The 20399-nt window shown below is 44.9% G+C and overlaps 8 protein-coding genes across 16 annotated transcripts; 4 read left to right on the top strand and 4 right to left on the bottom strand.

Annotated features, from left to right (window-relative positions):
- Positions 1-3: 3 nt before the first annotated feature.
- LOC4805041 (uncharacterized) lies at positions 4-2111 on the bottom strand. Of its 2 annotated transcripts, XM_001361469.5 has the most exons (4): positions 1470-2111; positions 1310-1394; positions 428-625; positions 4-352 (listed from the first exon to the last, which is right to left on the bottom strand). In XM_001361469.5, the coding sequence occupies exons 1-4, from the start codon at positions 2040-2042 to the stop codon at positions 141-143; spliced, it is 1068 nt and encodes a 355-aa protein (XP_001361506.4). In that variant the 5' UTR covers positions 2043-2111; the 3' UTR covers positions 4-140. The 2 variants fall into 2 exon arrangements, with proteins under 2 accessions (XP_001361506.4, XP_033234480.1); XM_033378589.1 differs by having other exon boundaries at positions 4-625.
- Positions 2112-2261: 150 nt separating this feature from the next.
- On the bottom strand, positions 2262-4740 carry Spt (Spitting Image). The gene is made up of 7 exons (XM_001361468.4): positions 4554-4740; positions 4317-4496; positions 3937-4260; positions 3564-3882; positions 2770-3492; positions 2605-2706; positions 2262-2546 (listed from the first exon to the last, which is right to left on the bottom strand). Exons 1-7 carry the CDS (start codon positions 4644-4646, stop codon positions 2497-2499), a joined length of 1791 nt encoding a protein of 596 aa, XP_001361505.2. The 5' UTR covers positions 4647-4740; the 3' UTR covers positions 2262-2496.
- Positions 4741-5549: 809 nt separating this feature from the next.
- On the top strand, positions 5550-8259 carry LOC4805039 (stromal membrane-associated protein 2). 3 transcript variants are annotated; one of them, XM_033378586.1, is made up of 3 exons: positions 5550-5892; positions 6169-7605; positions 7693-8259. In XM_033378586.1, exons 1-3 carry the CDS (start codon positions 5775-5777, stop codon positions 7758-7760), a joined length of 1623 nt encoding a protein of 540 aa, XP_033234477.1. In that variant the 5' UTR covers positions 5550-5774; the 3' UTR covers positions 7761-8259. The 3 variants fall into 3 exon arrangements, with proteins under 3 accessions (XP_033234477.1, XP_001361504.3, XP_033234478.1); XM_001361467.5 differs by having other exon boundaries at positions 7669-8259; XM_033378587.1 differs by having other exon boundaries at positions 5551-5892; positions 6169-8259.
- Positions 8260-8756: 497 nt separating this feature from the next.
- LOC4805036 (protein FAM8A1) lies at positions 8757-10005 on the top strand. The gene has a single exon (XM_001361466.3). The coding sequence runs from the start codon at positions 8884-8886 to the stop codon at positions 9844-9846; it is 963 nt and encodes a 320-aa protein (XP_001361503.2). The 5' UTR covers positions 8757-8883; the 3' UTR covers positions 9847-10005.
- A 25-nt stretch (positions 10006-10030) lies between these two features.
- Positions 10031-11238, bottom strand: AIMP1 (aaRS-interacting multifunctional protein 1). 3 transcript variants are annotated; one of them, XM_001361465.5, is made up of 3 exons: positions 11142-11238; positions 10932-11049; positions 10031-10875 (listed from the first exon to the last, which is right to left on the bottom strand). In XM_001361465.5, the coding sequence occupies exons 2-3, from the start codon at positions 11001-11003 to the stop codon at positions 10060-10062; spliced, it is 888 nt and encodes a 295-aa protein (XP_001361502.3). In that variant the 5' UTR covers positions 11004-11049; positions 11142-11238; the 3' UTR covers positions 10031-10059. The 3 variants fall into 3 exon arrangements, with proteins under 3 accessions (XP_001361502.3, XP_033234482.1, XP_033234481.1); XM_033378591.1 differs by having other exon boundaries at positions 10932-11052; positions 11142-11233; XM_033378590.1 differs by lacking the exon at positions 11142-11238 and having other exon boundaries at positions 10932-11102.
- A 648-nt stretch (positions 11239-11886) lies between these two features.
- PAN2 (PAN2-PAN3 deadenylation complex catalytic subunit PAN2) lies at positions 11887-17092 on the top strand. 3 transcript variants are annotated; one of them, XM_015184890.2, is made up of 17 exons: positions 11887-12143; positions 12264-12454; positions 12514-12683; positions 12745-13891; positions 13956-14070; positions 14135-14256; positions 14326-14422; positions 14481-14534; positions 14607-14725; positions 14786-14962; positions 15025-15221; positions 15285-15647; positions 15731-15926; positions 15985-16196; positions 16266-16487; positions 16547-16656; positions 16717-17092. In XM_015184890.2, exons 1-17 carry the CDS (start codon positions 12092-12094, stop codon positions 16881-16883), a joined length of 3711 nt encoding a protein of 1236 aa, XP_015040376.2. In that variant the 5' UTR covers positions 11887-12091; the 3' UTR covers positions 16884-17092. The 3 variants fall into 3 exon arrangements, with proteins under 3 accessions (XP_015040376.2, XP_001361501.2, XP_033234474.1); XM_001361464.4 differs by having other exon boundaries at positions 11889-12143; positions 14326-14425; XM_033378583.1 differs by lacking the exon at positions 11887-12143 and adding an exon at positions 12183-12199 and having other exon boundaries at positions 14326-14425.
- Positions 17093-17393: 301 nt separating this feature from the next.
- On the top strand, positions 17394-18466 carry BaraB (Baramicin B). Its single transcript, XM_002138707.3, has 4 exons — positions 17394-17537; positions 17605-17817; positions 17874-18313; positions 18369-18466. The coding sequence occupies exons 1-4, from the start codon at positions 17486-17488 to the stop codon at positions 18372-18374; spliced, it is 711 nt and encodes a 236-aa protein (XP_002138743.2). The 5' UTR covers positions 17394-17485; the 3' UTR covers positions 18375-18466.
- On the bottom strand, positions 18360-20377 carry LOC6898764 (N-acetylglucosamine-6-sulfatase-like). 2 transcript variants are annotated; one of them, XM_033378588.1, is made up of 4 exons: positions 20294-20341; positions 19523-20219; positions 18806-19461; positions 18360-18746 (listed from the first exon to the last, which is right to left on the bottom strand). In XM_033378588.1, exons 1-4 carry the CDS (start codon positions 20324-20326, stop codon positions 18603-18605), a joined length of 1530 nt encoding a protein of 509 aa, XP_033234479.1. In that variant the 5' UTR covers positions 20327-20341; the 3' UTR covers positions 18360-18602. The 2 variants fall into 2 exon arrangements, with proteins under 2 accessions (XP_033234479.1, XP_002138742.3); XM_002138706.4 differs by having other exon boundaries at positions 18362-18746; positions 20272-20377.
- Between the last annotated feature and the right edge of the window lie 22 nt (positions 20378-20399).

Genomic DNA, 20399 nt, shown 5'->3' with positions numbered 1-20399 from the left:
ACACACATGACAATGGTTTATGCAATTAATATTGGGAATATATGTAGTCTTCTTTCTGGGTAGGTTCTCTTGTAATCTCTTTCAATAGATTCGATTGTCTTGTGGATCGTTGTTGAAGCATTCATGGGTGGACGCGATAGTTAATGACGATTTATCATACGGACGCGACGTTTCAAGTCAAGCGATCCACTGGGCACAGCATTTGGATCTACATTTGGCGGATTAGGACCCGTGAGGCTAATAACAGAGCCGCGTCTGGCCAATTCGGAAGAGTATTGACTGATATTTGATACATGAACTGTTTGATAGTCTATGCTGATGGGGACGGATGAGCGGCGATTGAGGCGCGTTTCTGCAGGAAAAAAACAGTTTGGCTTAGAGCTGTTTGCGTGACATACCATACCGTGACAGTGACTGTGTGTTGTACCCGTGCGTGCTGCAGGATCTCCTGCCGGTCTGTAAGCTAACGGTGATGTGGCCCTGTGCTGCTGATCGAGTGTCTTTGGGGTGCACACGGTGTGGTATCCCTCCTCGTTCAGTGTGTACTTATAGCGATCGACCGACACGGACCGCACCTCTCCCAATAGTATGTGGCTGCGTCGGAAAATCGCCGCCTCTTCGAGTACTGTGATGAAAGGCGGGTGAAAGCGTGTGTGCGTGCAGAAAGTGAAGATCAGATAGTATCGGATCAGTTCATATGGAGATCGGCAATGTTTTCAGTAACAGTAACACCCATTTGGAAAGTCAAATAAATGAAACGCAAGCTCATAGACATGGCTACATACTCATAAAGTGATCACAGGAAGCACACAATAATTGATTTATTTTACCTTTACTTACATACATATATAGTATAGTAGGACAGAGTTTGCCAGTAACTAATAGATACATAGACACATATATACACATATCTTACATTCAGTACAGTTTCACACAGCACACGAGTGAAGATAGGCAGAGTGTGAGGACGATTCAAAAACATATATCAACACACTAGTACGTATAGAGTTATCACTAAGTATAGAGGTGCCATAGAAGGATTGTACAGATCAAAAGAATACAATATATGTATAAGGGTTTGTTTTTCTGAAATAGTCAGAAACGTAGCTCTCATACATGCATGTATGAGTGGACAGTGCTTCGCAGTAGAGGAAGTTTACTAAATACATAAATAGTAGTAAATACGAGTAGAGTAGAGTACATTTAGATGTTTAAGTTGTTCCCTTATTAACCTGATCAGATGTGTAATCTCCGGCCCAGCGAGTTACATAACACCCTTAAAATTTTGGCAAAGTTTTTGGAGAAATACCTTTTGAGGCCCTCCGATCCTGCTTGTGTATTTGGGCATAGGACTGCAACGAACAACGGCGCAAACGTTTGTCCCCCTTGTTTTGCTGTTAGTATACAAAGAAATCATGTAATTTTAGTACTTGTGTATTCCCAAAAGTCCTACGAAGTATTATTCTTACCGATTTGTAGTGCTGATTGATGTCGGATGCTGCTTTTAGCAGCAGATAAATAAATACCAGGGCAAAGAGATATATTATGGGCTCTGCGGTGTTGCTCTTCTTTGGGGCTTCCTGCTTCTTCCTGTTGCTCTCCACAGCTTTACCACCTCGGAGGCGCTTGCTCGCCCCGACTCCAGTTGCTCCATTTCTTGTTCGCTTGCCAGCCTTGGACTGATATGGCTTTGCCATTTGTTTGCTAAAAAGATTGCTGTCATTTTCTTTTGCGGATTCTTTTTGGAAGATATCCAGCTTCTCGCATGTCAGGTTGTTTACTGGCTCATCCTGAATACCTTCCAGCTGCGGGTAGCCATCATCGGGAGAAACTTCGGGGGCGTGTAGGTCGAGGGCAGCGACGCCGGGCTCGAAATAGTATCTGTAATTGCGTTGCGCCCCAGCAACCACGAGATACATTGTGCAAAGTACCATGAGGATTCCCAGCGGGACCACATGGTGGTTGTTTCTCCCTTTGCTGGCCGTCGACGAGGTCTCGACTTCTTCCTCAGAAATCAACTTTTCGGTAAATGGCGATTGCATGGCCTCTCGTCTAACCACACAAAATTTGTGGTTGACTATTAAACACTCAACAATAGCTGTAAGTGTGTACCAATGATTAAAGTCGTTCTTCTGTTCGAGTCGGAAAATCGATAGGGACTACTGCGACCACACGGCTTCACATCTTTCGATTGGGCAGCCTTTAGATGCCAAAAGAGCACTGCTACTCCGTTGTACAACCGAATGTACTTCTTATCTTGTATTTAACTTAATTTATTGCTTTATTTTTGCAACAGCCAAACCACTGTTTCGGATAAAACACTCTCCACCATCAAAATTCCATACATATCTGCGTGTGTATGTCTCCCTGTACTCGTCGCACCTGCCCAATGGCATTTAGCTTGTGATGTACGTTAATTCAAATCGTGAGCCTTCGATTACGGAGTGCTTAAGACTATTTTCAATTATTTACAATCTGATGACGGAAGGTCCGCAGTCAGCATTCAAAGACGCCAGTTGACATTCCAGTAAGTTGTTCGAGTATATCTAAAAAAAATATTTCAAATAACAGTGTATTCAAACAAATTATTCTTTTCCGACTTACCAGTTATCTGGAGGTGTGCGGATTGGTTGCTGATTGTGGTATAAATGCGTTTGCTTTCCGCCATATTTTGTCGCTTAAACATAACAGTGCGCAGACTTTCTCCTGCAAATCAGTACATATTTTCAAGAATATTTCAGAACCCATAAGGCTGGCAATTTTACTTACGGCGGCGCACACTGTAATTGGCTGACTTTATGTTTCGATGATAACTTTCTTTAGGCCTTGTATCGTGGGTTCTAGCTAATCTCCTCCTACGCGCTGTGTCGTAGAGGATGCTGCCTTGACTAGTCGCAATGCCCGACAAGCTGGGAAAAAAGCTGACTGTTTCAGTCAGTTCTTCTTGTAATTCATCCATTAAATGGGATTCGAAGTCGTCGGGCCCCTCTTCACGATACTTTGAAGCTCCGATACAGCCATGTAGCTTGCGCAAAATCGTCCGCAGGATCTTGAAGCGCTTGATGATACGTTTTGGCTCCACCTGGGACGCACACATCATAATGGCCTTGCACTCGCGTAGTATTCGGATAAACTGTTGCAAGTACTCCTGCCCGATCTGAAGCTTTGTTTCAGCCAAAACCGTTCGATTGACTTCTACTTGAAAATGCTCCAGCACGAACAGGGCCATTTCCAGCAAGTCCTCTAATGGGACCTTTTCGTAGTGCTTTTCGGCAGCACTAATGCCGGACGTGAGTATCTCCAAACAACAGCCAAGAAACGCGCGACTGTCAATGATCTCCTGCAGAGTAGCCTTAAACTTGGCCACTTCCTCGTCGAAGTGCTGCTCCAAAACGTCGGAGTGCAGGTCGGAACCGTTGGCCTGCAGGGAAGGTATCAGGCTGGTGTCCAGCGACTCAAAGGAAGCCAGACAGCTGCGCATCATCGTTTTCACTATCGAAAAATATTTAATTGGATTTGCACACTTTTCAATTCAGGCTATTCAAAAGATAAGGATCGCATACTTTTCAAGTTGGGGGCAAAGGCAATTGCAAAAATGCCAATCTGGGTGGCTCGATCGATATTCACATCAAAATCGGCAATGAATTCATCAGCTATAGCGTCATCATCCGAACTGCTCTTCAGAAGGGTGCGGATTTTGTCCACTGAGAACTTTTGAAAATCTAAAAAGCAGGTAAACACCAAACGCAGCAAGGCATCATTAATGAAATCTTCCAGCTGATAAAGCGCCTGTTCTAGTGTCATGGCTTTCAGTTTGAGATTGGAGTTCGAAGAGTTCGGGACTTTGCATTCATCTTGAAATGCGTTGAGTTCACGAATTACCTTAGATGACAAAATATAAGTCTAATAAAAAGTAAGGTACATCGATCTGCCTACCTTCTGGCACAGTGCACTTAGCGCCCTTTTATCCTGTTGCAGGGCCACATTCGCAAACCCCAATGTTTGGCCCAACAGCAAATCAATGTTAACGCGCAGCTGTGCGCTTAGGCCGAGGATTTCTGATGGTGTATGCTGAAAGTTCATTAAATCACTGTTTTCCTCATTGTTCGAACTAAACAGAGCTAATGTGTCCAGCGTGGAGTCTAGCAATTTGAGAAATGAGCGCCCCTGGCTATCTTCTGCCGCCTCCTCACTCGAATAAAGATGCAACAGGCGTTGCAGACACCAGCGAATACGATCGAGGAAATAGATGTGGCTCGCCTAATGTAAGAGATGCAGAAATATATGTATGTATGCAATTTTCTTGAGATATTTACCGAAACTGCAGAGCCAGATGCCAGTTTCATTGTGCACTCTACCTGCCGCACACAAACCATAATCTGAGTGAGGCAAAGACAAACCAATTCTTCGGACGCGTGGCTTTTGTCGTTCTGCTTCCGGTCGCTCAAAGATTTGTGGACAGCAGATGCAAATTCCAATAGAGCCGCACAGAAGTCCTGCGAACAAAGAACCATTGCAATATCTTCTCTGGCATTGCGGACCTTTTACCGTACATTCAGCCAGTTCATATTTCTGACACTAGTGGTTTCAATACTATTGTCTAGTATAAGAAGGCACGCGTCTAGTTTTTTCCTCAGGACTTCCATATTTACTGAAATATAAGATTTTAATTGGATAGACTCAAATCGTAAACAATCTATTTGAAAGGTGGCTTGCTTTGAAGCGGCACTCCTAAAACCGTCTGGCAAGGCCGTACACACTGTTGCATTTCAAAAAAAGTACAGGAAGTTCCAGAACTTGAACATTTGTTTTTTACACACATATGTAACGATCTTTAAATAAATTTGTTTTTCATTTTCAATTACTGGCTCCGGGATTTCTCACTCACTGCCTGAAAAGCCAGGTGCGAATATTTTATCTTATCGTTTCCATACGTATATCATCCCTGATTTGGTCGGCGTAAAATTTGGATGATCTGAGTATTAGACTTTGCTAACTAGCTAATTAGCGGGATTTGCATTTGCGATAAAGGGAACACTAAGATTTCCGTTTTAAAAAGTAAATAGGAAAGCTTTGCAAAAAGCTGCCCGATTTTGTTTAATTATGCGATGTCGTCGGTGTTGGCGCGCCCGTGATATCGATATGTGCATTTAAATATTTATTCACAAATGTAGTAATAATTGTGCTAGCAATGAATGCGCTGGATTATTATCAAACGCAATTGAGGCCTAACGGCGGATAGACGGAGTGCAGTGCAGAAATATCTTGCATAAGTTATATAGAAACTGATCATACACCATTGTGTGCCGTTCGGACACAATATATATATCGATAGTGATATTTTCATAGTAAGACAAGATCCAATAAAATCAAGTTGTTAAGATAAGCAGTCAGGTAGAAAATTGATCAGCTGAGGGTTTTATTTAGCTAGTAATATTCCACGAAATATCAAAAACGCAGAATATGTATAATAGAACATGAATTTGTCAGTATATTTACGGTATATTTTTCAAATGAGACGATATATTTCTGAGGGTCGGACGATATACTCTAGCGATAAGTCCGCGGTCACACTGCTTTTCGGTAAAAAACTTTTCTGATAAAATTAAAATTAAAAATTGCTTGTTTGTCTCCATGCAAAATAATAGATAAGGTCTAAAGCACCTCTTCGTCTCCCACGCCACGTTGCACTAGCGCACACGTACAAAATCCACGTACATTCACAAATACCAATACAATACATCGGAGCGGAGCGAAGAGACAAGTGCAAGAAAATGAGTTCTTCAAATGCAGGCCAACGCACCAAACTGATACAGGAAAAATGTCAAACCTTATTAACCCAAATGCTACGCGACGAAGATAACAAATATTGTGTTGACTGCGATGCCAAGGGTAAGTGCAATACATAATTTATAATTTATGATAAATTTCGCTCCTGGTGACGCACGGATGTACATCGGTACACATATGCATCCATACTTATCTGTGTATATGTGTACATATGTACACCACATTGTAAACAGAATAGAATGGGCGGACTGGTGAGATAAATAAAATTGATTGCTTGCCAGGATTGCAAAGAATTTATCTTTATCTTTTACATATGTATGTAAATCTATGTACAGTCGCTTAAAAGCACTATAATACATGAACTGCATTCATTAACAGGTCCTCGCTGGGCTTCTTGGAACTTGGGCATGTTCCTGTGCATCCGCTGCGCTGGCATCCACCGGAATTTGGGCGTTCATATATCACGTGTGAAGTCGGTGAATCTGGATACCTGGACGCCGGAGCAAGTGATCTCGCTGCAGCAAATGGGAAACTCTAGGGCCCGCGCTGTGTACGAGGCGCAGCTTCCAGACGGATTCCGACGACCACAGGTGGACACCGCATTGGAGAACTTTATTCGCGCAAAATACGAACACAAAAAGTATTTGGCCCGCGAATGGGTGCCGCCGTCACCACCCAAAGTAGACTGGGCCAAAGAAATCGATGAAGAACTAGAGCGGCAGAAGAGGAAAAAGAAAAGTACACAAGCCAGCTTGGGTCTTAGTGGCGTTGTCAGCGCTTCCGACAAGCGGGCATCCACCTCGTCGACTGCATCCAAACACTCGCCACTACCCGCCCCATTGCCCAAGCCCAAGCCGAACCAAGTCGGCGGCTGCAGCCCAAAGACCACACATCGTGTACAATTAAATAGCAGCAATAGCAGCGCCGGCGAAAGTGATCTTTTGGGACTTTCATCGCCCACTAAGCCAATAGTCGGCGGCGGGGCTGCCACCACGGCTAGCCAAGACCTTCAAAACGAAAGTTTCACCAGCTTTCTAAGTGCCAGCAGCTGTGGCATCATCCCGACTGATAATGCCACAGGGCAGCAAGAGAAATTCAATGGGAACAATGGGGATACCCTGCTGGCCTCAAAACCCAATTCCTTGGCCCAGGAGGAGCAGGACTTCTTCAACCAAGGCTCGCTGGGGAACGGGGCCAGTGACAAGGACCAGTCTGGAAAGCTGTCCAAGGATAGTATCCTCGCCTTGTATGGAAATGCACCTACCACTCATAGTTCTCAACTGAATTTCGGCGGATTCACAGGCATGGCTCCTGGGGGATACATGCATCAGCAACAGCAGCAGCAGATTCCGCATCAGTTTATGACGCCGCCGAATTCCGTTAGCATGTACAATGCTCCTGTAATGGCTGCTCCCAACGCGTTCAGCAACGCCCCCATCAGCTCGAGTGCCAATTCAATGAGCCTGGCGGGAGTGGGTGGAGTCGGCTTTGGCGGTGGCCAGTTTCTGAACTCTGGGACCAGTCCGTATGCTGCAGGCGGAAGCTTGCCCGTGCAAGGATCTGGATCGAATCTGATGCAGACAAATCAAAGCATTCTTAGTGGGATGCCCCTGTTTGGGGCACACCCACAAGCGGTTCCACAGCAGCAGCAACACCCGCAGCTGGCGGGCCTCTCCATGAATGTCATGCAACCTCTATCCAGTGGCTTGCCTATGGCGCCCCAAACCGGTCCGATTGGATTCCCCACCTCGGCTGGCCCCACTGCCTCCTCAGTACCATCCAATCTGAACCAGCAATTCGGAAACTTAAATATCGGTAATGTTTGGCAATAAATACAGATTGTATTTATGTATATGTATTCCTTTAATTAATTTTAAGACAAACGTATGTCTCGTGTTCCAGCATGTGTGCGAGATGAGATGATAAGTAATACTTGTTTATATCCATTTGATGTACAACTTGCCAGTTAGTTAGTTGTGTTGAGACGTGTTCGAGCAAAACATACGTATTGATAGCAGAATTATCCACTTGCCTCTCGCGACGAGCCATGTATTAGATAATGTTCAAGGCTAGCAGGGAGTGCAGTACGGCGGCCGTTCGTCGAATCTATTCCAATTATACCATAACTATGTGTAACACCAAAATAATAAAAATCTAACTCAATCTAAAAGCAACGCAACTAATGCACTTCCGAAATAAATGTACATGTTCTTTTGAAATATTAGCTAGGTATTTAATAGGTACATATACCTTCTATTTGCCTAAATAGTGTCCATGCAGGAAAAGAGTATGTAAAGTAAAAGATTTGGCTCTGTACTTTTAAATGCTCCGTATCTTAAGATAATCTCTCATTTTTTTCTCAAGGTGATTATTAAATATCATGGCTGGAGTGTCGGCGGATTAATGTATGCATTCGTTTTGTAAGTGGCTACATTTAAGGAATAAATTAAACAACTTCGAACTGTGTAATATTAATTGATTTAAATTCTCGTGCATTTATTCTTAATACCACTTTCAAGAGTCTTCTGCTTTTCTCTAACATGGGGTCCCAGGACAAGAGACTCGCTGATGAACTAACGACGAGGCTAAACAAGTCCATAACAGACGTGGACACAGTGATGCTGAACCTAGATGGCAAGGACTTCACAGTGGAACCAGTGATGCTATAGACACTGATTCAAATTTTCTGCAAACAAAAACTTTAAGCCTGTACCGCTCTGTATCGCTGATCTACTGTAAAGATCTGCTTTTTTTTGTAGGCGTTTCGCGCTTGGCGCTCCGCATGATAAGGGGCCTCGGACGGAGCTAGTCTACCACATGCTCTACGCCAACCTGCTGCAGCTCTATTTAAAGGATTACACCGACATCTTCGATCAGTTCCAGGCCATGACTGGCACGGCCATGTCAGTGAAAATCAGGGTAAATCCTCCATTCAAGAAACCTCAACGGATGCAGCGGTGGCTTCCGTTGGCTGCCCTTCCGATATATTGGTATCGATATATATAAACATCGGGCACGCAAACATCGATGTTATACACGTCGACCGAGTAGTAAAAAAAATTCATAACAAATAAATTCATTTTCTCGAGAGAAATGAGCGAGCAAATCGAAGAAAAGCTGCAAAAGCTTTTTACTGACCCCACTGTCAGCCAGGACCTTACAACGAAGGAAGCGTATTTCGCCAGTCTTTCCGAATGGGCAAAGCAAGCATCCATCTCCCAAAACGCAATGGCGATGTTTCCATATTACTTGCTCGCCAACTACCCGCAACTGTTTCAGACGAATCCCCTCCTGTCGAGTCCCCCTCTACGGGCACAGGAAACTGGAAATGCCCCCGCTCCCGCAGCAGTTCCGCCCGCCTTCCACCGCTTCCGGGTGCTGGACGAAATCCAGCAGCAAGAGACCATTCAGCGTGTGGGAGGATATGAGTATGTGGTGGCGCCGTTTTGGAAACGAGCCGTTGCGGAGGCCATTGACATGCTCATCCTGTTCATACTGAAAATAATTGTTACCTTTGGCATAGTGAATCTCTTTGAGATCGATTTTGACAAGGACGTCATGCGGAGAACGCTGGAAGACGAGGATCTCTTTGTGAACTTCTTCGACCTCTCCATGGACTTTATAAATATGTCATCCGATCTGCTCATGATCGAGATGCTAACCAAGATGATAGTATGCTGTTATGAGGCTGTTTGGACGGTCTGGTACAACGGAGCTACGCCTGGAAAATCGCTGATGAAGATACGTATACACTATGTGGAGGCAGTTCTTCCTTTGCAGGCGCCCGTCTTGCCACAATTTGTTTTCCAGCCGCAGCGGGAACCACTGCGAGCCCTGCTCTATCCCGCTGAGACACCAAAGTTGCTGAGGGCATTCGCACGGGCCCTCGCGAAGAACCTTGTCATGACGCTGCTGTTTCCCATCTGCGTTGTTATGATATTCTTTAAGAACAATAGAACTGCATACGACATAATGACAAAGACTATAGTCGTCGAGTCCAATTCCAATGCCATATACCGTACTGACGTACCGCAGCAGCAGCAACGTAATCGCTAACAATCAGTCAGTTATAGGAAGTCCAATACCACACTCACCGCCAAATTGTGTACGGAGTATATATTATGCATATGATTTATCTATTCATATACAAAAGTTACTGTTAATGCTAAATTTAATGTCGTTATGTTGATGTAAAATAAAATGTAATCCCTGAAACGCTGAGTAAGTAGACACGGAGGCGCGAGTGTCAGAATATGTTCGTTTATTGGTTTACTTCACATTGACGTTTTTCAGGGATTGAGATACAACATTTCCCTTGCCAGGAACATGCAGAGCTGAGCCCTTGTAGCATGCCACCAGGTCGGCATTGGTCATTAGGTCAGGAGCACATGTTTCAAAGATCTTCTTCTTAGGATTTAGCTGAGCATCCGGCTGCCGTGTGTATCCCTCGCAGTGAACCAGATCGCCGGGAACTGCGCCTACAGGTGGGCTTAACACTTCCACTTTGTCCGGTGTCGATGCACACATCACCATGGCCTCTGAGGTCACGCCACGCATTTTAGCTGGTTTCAGATTGCACATTACCACAACCATACGGTTTTGCATCTCCTCCAGCGGCACAAACTTGACCAGGCCTGACACGACCGTGCGTGGGGCGGCTTCGCCACAGTCAATCTTTTCTAGATACAAGCTATCCGCATCGGGGTGACGACCCACCTCAATAATCTTTCCCACGCGCAGATCCAAGCGGCCGACATCAACTGGAGCCTCGGCGACAGGACTGGGCTTCGCGGCAGCAGGTTTCTTTTCCTTCACCTTTTTCTCCTTTTGTGGAGCGGAAGGTGCTTTCGCTTCACTTGCGGGTCCATTTGAAGGGGCAGCTGCTGCCGGCTTGGAGCCAGCTTCTGCCGCGGCATCGGTGCAGAATTCTCGGGAGCCTGGGACCAATATCTGCTGCTTGCCATTTCGTAGTTCGAGTTGCACTAGCTGTGCCAGAGCCGCTTCGATTTCTTTTTCAAGTGCGGCGTTTTCCTTGATTAGCTCTTGTTTCTTGCGGAGCACGAGCTGACTTTGGATCCCGGCCATCTGTTTTCGCAAAGTTGAGATGAAAATAGAATTTCACAGAGCCCTGTAATACTTGCCTCTGACTTGAGGGATTCAATCAACGCTGAAGCACGTTCATTGTTTTGCACAATTTGCTGCAACGCTGCCATCTTTTTTGAAAAATGATTTTCAAAATAAATTCCAATTCCGTATCTCCTGCTGACGATGGATGTTATACGCAGCATTGTATTTCGATCAGTTCAGTGGTATTTATCGAATAATGAATATATTTTTTATCATGTACATACTTGTATTTTTTTATTGGCGAATCTATGGAATAAACTTACTAGGGCTCACATACCTTTTACTTTAGAATTATTAGAGTATTACGACACTGAAGAAGCTTGCCCCCCCCCCCCCCCAAAAAAAAACGAAAAATATGTATGATGGAACTTGAATAATTCGTCAATATATTTACGGTATATTTTAAAAATGAGACGATATTTTTCGGTGTACTTCTGAGGGTGAGACCGTATATGTTATCAAAGGGTCCGCGGTCGCACTGATTTTCTTGCCACCATGTCTAGCTCACTCACTTTGCCAACTTTGAACTTTTCATAAAATGATCTAGTATTTTCCAGTATATTTTACTCACCCTCTTGTCCAATGCACCAATGTCGAAATGCCAATGAGAAATGCCATTTAAATCCATATCTCAGGCCTCATCGAATACTAATTCCTGATTAGCATCGTATGCCTGATCGTTTTCCATCTTAATCGAAATTGTTTCAAAATTTTCTGCAAAAGTCATGTTAAAAAGTAAATAACGGACGTTTTCCACACTGTCGCTTCCATATAAAAAAACGCGCAATTTGTCAATTACATACAAATGTAGTTAATATGTTCAAATGTAGCTCACGTGTAAATACCACGTAAGGAAATTAATTTAGTAGAAATTGTTGATGAAAATTTAATTTTAACCATTCTTGTAGGCAATTGATTTAATAATCAGATAAAACTATGACTTCAGAACTGAGGGTCTTATCTGCTAGTAATATTCAACGGAACATCGAAAAAGAGGAATATGATGCAACTTGAATACAAATAATTCATCAGTATATTTTGAAATTTGTGACGTATTTCGGTATCTTTCTGAGGGTCATCACACTGATGCAAACGAAAACAGAAAAGAACTAAACTTTGTTCATATAAATAAACAAAAAAAAAGATATATATGCAAACGAGCACAATTTAGTAGATGGATTACGTTTATTGTGGCTCCGAAATCGGCGCCTCAGAGGATATTTTAAGTATGTCGCATTTCACCGATATGTGCATACGAATACAAACACACACGTTTGCATATGTATGCGTCTGCATTATTTAAATTGACAAAATAAGAAAAGCTTTCTCCTTTGTTTACGTTTCAGGTGTCTACGATGGGGGAACAGCGCGCGGCACTGGACACTTCTCCCCAAGTTTCAATGGCTTCAATATAGGCACCACCGACCCGGACTATGTGGAACTTGCCCCAGTTCTTGCCGATGGCGGGGAGCACTTTGGCGTCTCCAGTGTGGTCTTCGATGACTATGAGGAGCTGCTGTGGATGGGAAACCAGGGAGTAAGAGGAAGCTAATTGAAGCATTGATATTTCTCACCTAACGCAATACGTAACTTCAGGGCCATGTCACCTCCTACTATACGAGTTCCATGCAAAAATATACATCATTCCAAGTGCACGCCAGCGACATAGTCCGTCAAATCGCAACCCTTGACTCGGGAGTGCTTGTGCTAACGCAGACCTCGCTGCGTCATCAAATTAGAAGAGGTCTTCCCAAGTTCACTCACAAGTAAGTGAAGAAATGTTTAAAAAGCTGAATGATTTCAATCGATCGGCTGGGATCTTTACAGATCCAATCATATGGCGGAAATGGTGTGCATGCTGCAACTATCCCCCAACCGCTTGGTTATGGCTGGGCTCCAGGAGGAGCTCATTGACTTTGACTTGCGTACGCTCAAGGAAACCCGATTGGAGCATGTGGGCGCCGCCGGCTGCACGGTTCTGCGCAAGAACTCGCGATATCTTTTTGCCGGTGATCAGTTTGGGACGGTCACGCTACGTGACTTGAACAGCTTGAGTGTGCAGCATACAATTAAAACTCATACCAATGTCCTCTCCGACTTTAGTGTGCAGGGCAACCTTCTTATCTCGTGCGGTTACAGCGGGCGGCAGAACAACTTGGCCATAGATCGATTCCTCATGGTTTACGACCTGCGTATGCTGCGACTAATTTCGCCGATACAAGTTCTCATTGATCCTCAAATGCTCAAGTTCCTTCCGTCTCTGACATCCCGCTTGGCCGTCGTGTCCAGCTACGGCCAAATTCAGTTGGTTGACACAGTCGAGCTAAGCGAGCCGCGAGTTTCAATGTATCAAATTAACACAAATGGCAGCCAGTGCCTCAGCTTTGACATAAGCTCCTCTTCGCAGGCGATGGCGTTCGGCGACCAGTCGGGCCACATCAACATGGTTGCGTCAGTTCAAACCCCTCAGCCGCAGTTCAATCCCTTCTCGCGCAACACAGAGTTCGCAGATGTGGTGCCGCAGCTGCCTATGGTTTCGATTACGGATACGAACTTTCCGTTGTCATCGGTCATGCTGCCCCACCTGACGACAGGTACTCAGTGGTTTTCCGATTGGCCCGATGAGCTGCTGCACTATCGCTACCACAGACCCAAGACCATTGAGCCCGATGTCTTGGGCAGCATGAAAATGCAAGGACCCATTGGGTACTCGCCGAATCCACGCACAGCTCGACGGAATCAAATTCCGTATGTAATTGAACCAGGAGGAGCAGGCAGCACTATTTTAAATGGAGCTGCAGCGGTTACCAAGGCAGAGAACGGCGTCAAAATCATTCCAAGGCGATATCGCAAAGTTGAGCTCAAGTATACAAAGCTGGGCACACAAGACTTCGACTTTGATCAACACAATCAGACATGCTTCGCTGGATTGGAGGCGACGCTGCCCAATTCCTACTGCAATTCCATGCTGCAGGTCCGACATTCTGATTAGCGAATGATAGCCAATGCATTTAAATAATTGTATGTACATTCTTCAGATCCTGTATTTTACAGAGCCGCTGCGCATGAAACTCATCGAACATGTCTGCACAAAGGAGTTCTGCTTGTCCTGCGAATTGGGCTTCCTGTTCAACATGCTGGACAAGAGTAGCGGTTGGTCCACATTTGCCCGAGAAACAAGCGGTGAAGTATATTTGATTTCGCTTTTGTTTTGCAGCTTCATCGCCTTGTCAAGCCAGCAATTTTCTGCGTTCCTTTCGCACTGTCCCAGAGGCCTCGGCCTTGGGCTTGATTCTCACTGATAGGTCGGCAAATGTAAACCTAATCACATTGATACAGGTAAGTTTTATATATGTATGTATGTAGTATTATCATAAACTTTGGAGACAAACATCTCTGCATCTACAGAACTGGAACCGATTTATACTGCATCAAATGCATTACGAAATCTTCGATTCCAGCAAGAACTCATCTGTGGGAGGCGGCACTGTGTATGCCCCGAATAGTGGTAACCATGAACAATCTTGATTGGGTGTGAATACTAAACAAAGTTTATGTTTCAGCTGAGAGCACAGTCGACGCAAGTGGCTCCACAGATTTATACGACTCAATTTGTGGTAGGTGTATGAGAGAGATACTTCTTGAATTAGATAATCTTGTATATACCTGGGTTTCTTCCACACTAATAGATGACAGCGCCAAGGATGATGACAGGGAGCGCAGCAAGATTAACGCAGAAACGGATATAAGCAAAATATTCGGCACCAAGCAAATCTGTATAAACCGCTGCATTAAATGTCACGTTGAGGTAGAAATTAATAAATTATATTGTGCATTTGCAAGGTTTTTAAAAGAGTTAATTTTACAGAAATCGAAGGAAAACCTGCTGCTGGCCTGCAACATGTCGTATCCCACTCACATTAAAGATAGTGAGCAGTATTTCAACTTTGGAACTATTTTGAAGCGTTCTCTCAGCTCGGAAAAGAGCATTCAGGCCTTCTGCGAGAACTGTAAAAAGTTTTCGCCCACTAATCAGAGCGTAAAGGTAAGAGATTTCACGCACCTGATGGCGAGATTGACATTTATATTGGAATTTAATCTTCGCAGGTCACATCTCTTCCGCAAATGCTGGCTATCAATTGCGGTCTCAATAACGAAAAGGATATATGTTTTCTAAAGCGCCAGCTCAATCGCTGCAACGAAAAGGCCTCTGTGGAGGTATCTGCTTCCCTCAGCACAAGCAAACCCTGTCGCTATGGAGCCAACTGCTCGCGAAGCGACTGCCACTTTATGCACCCGGATCGGTTAGCTCTGTTTAGATATATTCAAAAGCTTCGTCTGTGTAAATCTTTATGAACGTATTGCAGAAAGTCCCCGTCGCACACGAGCCAATCAAACAACTCTAGCAGTTCGCCCAGCGGTCGTCAGAAATCATGGTTCCCGCTTACCTTTACCATGACCATTACCGACCAGGGAGAGCTGGTCGTGGAAACGCAATCGGATACGGAGAAGGGCGAACACGAGGAGGAGGGGGACAAGCCTCCCAAAGAAAAGGGCGAGATTAATCGAATGTATTCATTACACGCTGTCGTCTGCCAAGTCGATGATGGCACCCAGAAGAACCTTGTTTCCTTGATAAATGTGCGACGGCAGTACCACACCATGAAGCTGGCAGCCTCGGAGTCCTCGGAGGATTCGCAGCACCAGTGGTACATTTTCAATGATTTCAGGTAAGTTAAGTTGCAACTATCACTAAGACTGACACTAACGCTGAGTTCTCGGATTGACCATCCTCAAATGATACAATCCTTAGCATTTCTCCTGTGTCACCGCAAGAGTCGGTTTGGTTCACTTTGGATTGGAAAGTGCCGTGCGTGCTCTTTTACAGAAGCATCGACGAGGAATCTGATTCGTCGAGCAGCTCTGAATCCACAGAAGTCCCCGAAGAGTCACCTCCATCAGACGACGCAAGCGATTCATCTGTTAGCTTTTCCAATCCGTTTCTACAAGTGAGTGTAACGAACCATTAGCTTGTTGAATGTAGTAATGATCGGTGCAATTTATTAGGACATGGTGAGTCCCATTTCAAGCAACTTGAGCACAGACGCAACTCTGAAGCCGCTGCAATCCAATGAAATGCCACAGTCAGGAGACTTGGTCGCAATGGATGCAGAATTCGTTACCCTAAATCCGGAGGAGAATGAAATTCGTCCGGATGGTAAAACAGCGACCATCAAACCATGCCATATGAGCGTGGCCCGCATTTCATGTATTCGAGGGTAAGTAATTTCGCTAGTCAAGTACTTCAACGAAATCCCTTCTATAAACAAGAAATCCTGTGCCCATAGACAAGGAGCGAGCGAGGGAGTACCATTCATGGACGACTACATCTCGACACAAGAGAAGGTTGTGGATTACCTAACACAATTTTCTGGGATCAAACCGGGCGACTTGGATGCGAACTTCAGCAACAAACGGCTGACGGCCCTCAAGTATTCGTATCAAAAGTTGAAATATCTGGTTGATGTTGGTGTCATATTTGTGGGACACGGTCTCAAAAATGATTTCAGGTAAGAAACCGAAATATATCAGACACTACAGACATTACAATAGACTCGGGCCACTTTAGGGTCATCAACATTTATGTTCCCTCCGAGCAAATAATCGACACTGTACACCTGTTCCACATGCCACACCATCGAATGGTGTCGCTGCGGTTTCTGGCCTGGCATTTCTTGGGTTTGTAATTGTTTCGTCCTCTGGATATACCTTATGCTAATTACTTCTTCGATCGGTCAGGCACAAAGATACAGTCCGAGACACACGACTCCATTGAGGATGCACGGACCACTCTGCAGCTTTATAAGCACTATTTAAAATTGCAGGCCGACAAGAAGTTCACGAGTGCTCTCAAAAACCTGTACGAGCGCGGAAAGCAGTTGCAGTGGAAAGTGCCTGAGGAATAGCTCGTTGGCGAGCTCGATAAACTCATTGCCAACGCCAATTCAACGTCAGTACAAATGCTACACCGATCTACCGCTGCTACGAAACTGCAGCTTTCCGTTAAATGGATGGTTTTTCTCAATTGGAATTTTATTTGTTTGTCAATTCACCTTGTAACTAAAACTATGGAACGAAGTAAAGGATTTTAATCGTATAAAATAATTATAATGTATACAAATTGTTCCTTTCTTTGCAAAAGTTTCGGCTTTTCGATAGATTTGAGTCGGAAAGTTTGACAGGAAATCTGCATAAAATATAAAATTCAATCAGTTGGGTAGACAAAGGCTCGTATAAAACAATTGCCTCGTTGCTCTGGGTCAATACTGCAACAAAAGTACGTATTGTAAGACGTTTTCTGAAATTCCCGATCGCATTCCCTTATCAAATAAGATTGTGACGTTTGGGAAATTCAGAGGCGGCTGCTGAAAGCTCACCCAGCTACTAATGTGATAGGTAGTTCATGTCTTGATGTCTTACGACCGCTTAGCTACTATAAATACTGGCAGCCGGTCAAGCAGAGCTCAGTTGCAGCTCAGAATTGTGTCTGAGAACACCACAGAATATAATGAATTCGTTTGGATCAGTGGTTTTAGTGGTTTGTGGCGTTTTATGCGTCGGTAAGCAACCTGAATGGCCTGGATGTCCTCAACGTTGTTAATCGAAAAAATATATATTTGCTTATAGCTGCCGATCCCCAACAAACCTACGACGGACGCAACGGGCCCCATGTGTTTGGAGATCCTGGCAATCAGGTATATATACGGGGACAAAATGAAGGAACCTATAGTGTGCCCGGTGTAGGCGGCCAATTTCAGAACACTCCATCGCGGGGCGAACACGTCTATACGGATGAAGGTGGCAACACTTATGTGAACCGAAAAAATGCCGGAGGACCAGGTACAGTCAAGCCATACGAGTTTTATAAGAATTCCACTATATGAGTATATCTGTAGGAACGCACACCATCAGCGGTCCTAGCTTCTCAGCTACAAATGGACAGCATAAAATTATTAAGGGAAACCACGCAGACAATGATTTGCACGCCGGACGTCGTACCCGACGGGACCCCCAATTGCACGTGGAACGTCCCGGTCGTACAGTAGATGTTGGTCCGGCCGGATATGTTATTCAACGTGGACGCCGCAGCCCACAATTTCACGTTGAGCGTCCTGGTCGAACAGTAGATGTTGGTCCCGGAGGATTTGTAGTTCAGCGTGGACGCCGTGGCATTAACGATGCTCGGGTGCAGGGAGAAAACTTTGTAGCCCGTGAGAATCAGGCTGGCGTGTGGAACTCGAAAGTTTCAGTATGGACGCGTCCGGATGGCCGTACAGTTTCTGTTGACCAACACGGAAATTCCATTGTCGGCCGACCAGGCCGACCCTCACAGCGTGTAAGTAATAGCTACCTGAAACGAATTCAACTTCTAATCGCCTTTACATTTTCAGTTTTAGTACCTAAATCATACAAATTTATGATAATAAAAATATTTAACAAAACTTGTAGTCTTATGTATAGAATATAACGAGTTATGAGTAATTTTAAAGTAAGATGCACCTTGACATTGACAAGCAAACAGATCAGCAAGATTACAGCAGCGCAATACAATATTTGTATTGGATGCAAAGAATAACAAGTTGCGTTGGGAATTTCCCGATCAGATTTGATTATTGGATGCATACTTATACTATGCACGACTGGCCAGAACACTTGGTTAGGTTCTGAAGCCGCAACCTATACAGAGCTCTCACAATCGGCAGCAGGTCGTAGACAATGTTCACCATTTGATAAGGATCCTGTCGCAGGTCATATGCCTCGGAAAAGTTCTGTTACAAAGAGATAATAATTTGGAAACGTGTATTTTTTGTGTAGGTTGATACCTTACCTCGTTATCACTAAACTGACAGTATATGCGATCGTCATTATATTTAAAGTCCCGCAGGCAGGCGAATGTGTTGTTCCACGAATCTTGACAATGACAAGCGGCTTCAGGTGTACATTCCGCCAATCGATCACTGCTTCGCCACGGGCATGACGGATTGTAGGTGTCATCGTTACCCTCGCCCCAATACTCTATTAGCAACGAGTGGCGGTATGGGGGATGTAGCGAAATATCCCCGTCTGTCCGACCCGCCTGTAACAGATCCCCGTAAATTGAACGCCCATCCATGTAGGGGGGAACGGTTATGCCGGCCCAATCCAGAACTGTCGGCGCCAGATCTATCAAGCTGACGGCTACGTGTAGGTGGCTTTCTGCAGCTATTCCTGGACCCCGTATTAGCAGGGGTACGTGAATGTCGGTTTCATACGGCTGTCGCTTGTCAAACGGCTGGGCGAACTGCCCCATATGATACCCATTGTCCGAGGTGTATATGATATAGGTATTTTCGAGGGATTTCGTCTCATTTAGCACTGCCACCAAGGCGGCCACCAACTCGTCGACAGCCAGAAGTGATTCCCAGCGCCCCTGAAAGTATCTGTCTATTGTGGCGATTGTTTCATTCGACAGATGTGCGGACGATCCAACCAACCAATGTTTATCTGGGGCATTCAATTGGACAGTCATAAAAAAATACATACGAGTATATGTGGTAAATCTTACCCTCTGTAGGATTGTTGAAACTAGGGGTGCGCAGAGCTTTCGTATTGGAAAAGACTCCCCGATGGCGCGGTGCCGGTGTGTATGGGGCATGAGGTGCTGGCGGAGCAACCATTGCAAAAAATGGCCTATGCACGTCGCCTTGGGTGGCACTGCGTAGGAAGTCAACCGCACGATCGCGCAGCAGGTCAGTTAGATAAGTGGACGTATAGCTGACATTCTGGGAATTCTCGCGCAGCGTGTAATTGTAATAGCGGGAGTTTCCGTGCAGTCCATAAAACTCGTTCCAACCGCTCGGCACCTTCGCCCCCCTAAACTGGTTTAGATATTTTCCAGCGAAGAACGTACGATAGCCGTGGTTCTGAAGAATAACGGGCAAAGCCCGGGGCTCAGACCGATGCAGCCAGTCCGGGCCGTTGCAGCCTCCACTGACAGAGTTGTTAAAGGTTCTGTGATTGTGCGCATATTGTCCAGTGAGAAGACTTGCCCTGGCGGGACAGCAAATGGGCGTGGGCGTAAAGGCATTGTGGAACTGTGCTCCGGCTTGTCCCAAGAGCTTGCTGGTTTCATACATCGGGTACATTCCGTGCAGCTCGACATCCTGATCATCTGTCAAGATCAGCAGTATATTGGGCGACTGTTGTCCTAAGACCCAGTCTACCCAGAAAATACTGATGGCGAGAGACAGCAAGAAGCTGGCCTATGTATGTTTAGCATGAGAAGAATTCAAACAAAAGATATTATACAATTACCATGTTGATCGAAATTTTGTACCGTTTTCCCGGCTCGCTTTGTTTGGAAAATCATCACAAATCATTTTAATCGTTGAGCTTTTAGTGCTGGTAAGTGCTTAGCTGGCAATTTCATTGGGGTATTCTCG

Source organism: Drosophila pseudoobscura, chromosome 3 (genome assembly GCF_009870125.1).
Source record: "Drosophila pseudoobscura strain MV-25-SWS-2005 chromosome 3, UCI_Dpse_MV25, whole genome shotgun sequence".
In the NCBI taxonomy this organism is placed as follows: Eukaryota; Metazoa; Arthropoda; class Insecta; order Diptera; family Drosophilidae; genus Drosophila; species Drosophila pseudoobscura.
Note: the sequence above shows the minus strand (reverse complement) of the source record. Positions and strands in the feature narration are given on the sequence as shown.

Excerpts from the sequence above, each read along its gene's own strand:
- LOC4805036 (XM_001361466.3), top strand. The coding sequence starts at position 8,884 with ATGAGCGAGCAAATCGAAGAAAAGCTGCAAAAGCTTTTTACTGACCCC.
- Spt (XM_001361468.4), bottom strand. The coding sequence starts at position 4,646 with ATGGAAGTCCTGAGGAAAAAACTAGACGCGTGCCTTCTTATACTAGAC. Across the intron at positions 4,261-4,316 it reads CATCTGGCTCTGCAGTTTCG|GCGAGCCACATCTATTTCCT; the intron begins GTAAATATCTCA and ends CTCTTACATTAG. Across the intron at positions 3,883-3,936 it reads TAAGTGCACTGTGCCAGAAG|GTAATTCGTGAACTCAACGC; the intron begins GTAGGCAGATCG and ends TTGTCATCTAAG.
- LOC4805041 (XM_033378589.1), bottom strand. The coding sequence starts at position 2,042 with ATGCAATCGCCATTTACCGAAAAGTTGATTTCTGAGGAAGAAGTCGAG. Across the intron at positions 1,395-1,469 it reads TCAATCAGCACTACAAATCG|CAAAACAAGGGGGACAAACG; the intron begins GTAAGAATAATA and ends GTATACTAACAG. Across the intron at positions 626-1,309 it reads GGATCGGAGGGCCTCAAAAG|TACTCGAAGAGGCGGCGATT; the intron begins GTATTTCTCCAA and ends CTTTCATCACAG.
- LOC6898764 (XM_033378588.1), bottom strand. The coding sequence starts at position 20,326 with ATGATTTTCCAAACAAAGCGAGCCGGGAAAACG. Across the intron at positions 19,462-19,522 it reads TTTCAACAATCCTACAGAGG|ATAAACATTGGTTGGTTGGA; the intron begins GTAAGATTTACC and ends TGAATGCCCCAG. Across the intron at positions 18,747-18,805 it reads GTCAGTTTAGTGATAACGAG|AACTTTTCCGAGGCATATGA; the intron begins GTAAGGTATCAA and ends TCTTTGTAACAG.
- BaraB (XM_002138707.3), top strand. The coding sequence starts at position 17,486 with ATGAATTCGTTTGGATCAGTGGTTTTAGTGGTTTGTGGCGTTTTATGC. Across the intron at positions 17,538-17,604 it reads TTGTGGCGTTTTATGCGTCG|CTGCCGATCCCCAACAAACC; the intron begins GTAAGCAACCTG and ends ATTTGCTTATAG. Across the intron at positions 17,818-17,873 it reads AAAAAATGCCGGAGGACCAG|GAACGCACACCATCAGCGGT; the intron begins GTACAGTCAAGC and ends GTATATCTGTAG.
- AIMP1 (XM_033378590.1), bottom strand. The coding sequence starts at position 11,078 with ATGCTGCGTATAACATCCATCGTCAGCAGGAGATACGGAATTGGAATT. Across the intron at positions 10,876-10,931 it reads TTGAATCCCTCAAGTCAGAG|ATGGCCGGGATCCAAAGTCA; the intron begins GCAAGTATTACA and ends TTGCGAAAACAG.
- LOC4805039 (XM_001361467.5), top strand. The coding sequence starts at position 5,775 with ATGAGTTCTTCAAATGCAGGCCAACGCACCAAACTGATACAGGAAAAA. Across the intron at positions 5,893-6,168 it reads TGTTGACTGCGATGCCAAGG|GTCCTCGCTGGGCTTCTTGG; the intron begins GTAAGTGCAATA and ends ATTCATTAACAG. Across the intron at positions 7,606-7,668 it reads ATTCGGAAACTTAAATATCG|ACAAACGTATGTCTCGTGTT; the intron begins GTAATGTTTGGC and ends ATTAATTTTAAG.
- PAN2 (XM_001361464.4), top strand. The coding sequence starts at position 12,092 with ATGGATTACGTTTATTGTGGCTCCGAAATCGGCGCCTCAGAGGATATT. Across the intron at positions 14,535-14,606 it reads TTTATACGACTCAATTTGTG|ATGACAGCGCCAAGGATGAT; the intron begins GTAGGTGTATGA and ends CCACACTAATAG. Across the intron at positions 16,488-16,546 it reads GGTCTCAAAAATGATTTCAG|GGTCATCAACATTTATGTTC; the intron begins GTAAGAAACCGA and ends GGGCCACTTTAG.